This window comes from Aegilops tauschii, chromosome 1 (assembly GCF_002575655.3).
Source record: "Aegilops tauschii subsp. strangulata cultivar AL8/78 chromosome 1, Aet v6.0, whole genome shotgun sequence".
NCBI classification, from domain to species: Eukaryota; Viridiplantae; Streptophyta; class Magnoliopsida; order Poales; family Poaceae; genus Aegilops; species Aegilops tauschii.
In genome coordinates this window covers 306,235,008-306,237,511 of record NC_053035.3, presented here as the reverse complement: position 1 = coordinate 306,237,511, position 2,504 = coordinate 306,235,008, and the positions used below count along the sequence as shown (strand labels likewise).

Genomic DNA, 2,504 nt, shown 5'->3' with positions numbered 1-2,504 from the left:
ATGCAACCTGGGAAACTGGTCTGCTAAATGTCTAGATAAAAGGCCTGTTCGGAGTCTCGCCGCTCCGCACGACTCCGCTCCCCGAGCGGACCGAGCTTCAGTTGAAAATACGGAGTGGAGAAAGAGATGCTCCGTAGATTCTTGTATTTCTCGGAGCGGTGGATTGCCGAACAGGCCTAAAGTAAACTTACACTGTTCCCTCTTCATCGCCACCCCTCCCAATTTAAGTTTAGCCACAATCCAGCAGGGACTTCTCTCCCAGAAAGAAGGTACAGTCCGAATGTTTATCTAACTTGAGCAAATGTGTGATGGATAGCACCAATGGTATTGACAGAAACATCAAACAACCACGATACTGATAAGAAAAATAATACAGTACTCTTTCATATGGTTCAGTGTTTCCTCTCCCTTTTTTTTAAGTGAGCTCATTCTACTCCACAAATCATAAAAAGTTAAAATTTACCCGAGCTAATAAACTCTGAAAAACAGAAGTGGCAAAGGTTCTCCAGAGTTAAATAAAGTGACCTTAGCAAAGATTAAAACATATTCCCTTCACTAGAAGAGAGGCACTTCAAAACATGATAAAAGAACAAGAGCCGTCGTTTCATAACAAAAGATCAAATCAAGTAATTGCAAGTATCAAGATCCGCAGAGTTTAAGCTTTCAAGTATGCCAATTTGGTCGCTGATTTTTCCGGTTTCAGCTAAGCTGCTCACGTAGTTCTTGCCAATTTCCAACTGTTATATATCTTATTGTGAAAATATCTCCATCATAGCTTGGTACAGAGTACAGGTTACACATACTGCAATAGACGAGCAACCGCACTGTCTAGTACTGCTCACTAAACAAAAGTATATTAAAAAAGACTCTGTTATGAGTTCATCACCAGCCGAACAAACTATTGATATTTGGAGTATCCAAATTGCTACAGTAACAGAAGACACGAAAGGGATTCCAGAAGTATTGGAAAAGACTATATGCCTTATCCTTGTACATTCATGTTATTGCCTGCAGTAAAAAAACTTGTGAATGGGTGGATGGTGGATGTCGTACATTCGGCGAAAGGATTGCTTTCAAAAATCTTCTTAAACTGCAAGGACTCAAGATGGACCATGAAGACGCCTCCATTTGTTGACACAAATATCACATTCTCATCTCCAGCAACCCCCAACACCGTTTGCAGATTTGTCCACTCGCCTGGTCTCAGCGGAAGAAGCTTGTTCAACTCAACTGCTTGTGCCGGCATCCATCCAGCAACTCCATCAAAATCAGTCGTCCTCACCCATAGTTGAGCTACGAAGTCGTCTGACACAACGATGAAGCCAAGCCCGCCGCCCAGCGTACTCAGGTAGAGGCCATGATGACTAGCATGGGCATCCGGCGGCACCTCTACAACAGCTAGGCTCCGAGTATCCAAATCAAGCTTAAGGATGCCAGTCTGAGTACCAAAAATAAACCAGTGCAGGGAATTGCCAACCAGGATGCTTCGACTTCCAACACAAGACATAGTGTGATATGGAACATCGGTGGATATGAGATCGCCCCATGAGTTGGACTCCGATGAGTAGACGCAGGCTCGCGCGACGAGCTTGTCGGCGCACACCAAGACGACCTTGAAGAGGCTCGAGTGGCAGCTGCCGTGCACGTGATCCTTGTCGCCGGCAGCACAGAGCACATCCGCTTGCACATGTGACTTGCTCCAGTCGTGATCCAACTGCGGCGGACTGCCTATGAAGCGGCGGTCGCCTGTGACGGGGTCCCACACCAGGACCTGGCGGCAGCCCTTGCCGAGGTGGTCCCCTCTGGTGAAGAGCACGCGGCCGTGGCGGCAGCGGCGGAAGGACCAGATGCCGTCGTTTCCCTCGACGCCGCCGCCGCCTTCGATGCCGTCGAACCGCACGGGGAAGCGCTCGGGCGGGATGAGGTCCGGGCGATCCAGGACCGACCTGAAGGAGAGGTCTCCGCGGTAGAAGTCCAGGAACACGCCGATGATGGGGGGCTCCCGGTGGTGGGCGCAGAAGCGGCGGAGGAATTGGGGATCGGCGATGAGGTGGCGCCACTGCTTGCAGACGAGGGAGGCGCGGGGGAGAGAGGAAGGCTGCGCGGGGAGGCGGATGAGTACCTCGGGGAGTAGGTTTTCATCGTCCGTCGGGGTCGTCTTCGCCGGCGGCGGCAAGGCGGAGCGGCGGCGGCAGATAGGGTTCATCTCGTCTCTCCTGTCGATGCGGCGTGATCGATTGTGTCCTCTCTATCTATGAGTCCTGAGTATTTATTATTTTCATTGCATATACGGGCTGAGCCATCCGAATTCGAATACAATCGGGACTAGTACGTACAATGCGGAACGTATACGTACACGAACAATTTTTTTCGCGGAAAATACACAAACAGATTTCTAATCGAAAACAAATTATTTACGGTGTTTGTCCCATTTCCGACGACTATGATACGCTCTGATGACCTCGTCAATCTCAAGGCGACATGCCGGCCAATTCTAGATGCTC

At 49.6% G+C, this 2,504-nt stretch overlaps 1 protein-coding gene across 1 annotated transcript; it reads right to left on the bottom strand.

Moving 5' to 3' along the window:
• Nucleotides 1-720: 720 nt before the first annotated feature.
• LOC109766954 (uncharacterized) lies at nt 721-2,259 on the bottom strand. The gene has a single exon (XM_020325704.4). It carries the CDS (start codon nt 2,204-2,206, stop codon nt 983-985), a length of 1,224 nt encoding a protein of 407 aa, XP_020181293.1. The 5' UTR covers nt 2,207-2,259; the 3' UTR covers nt 721-982.
• Nucleotides 2,260-2,504: the final 245 nt, after the last annotated feature.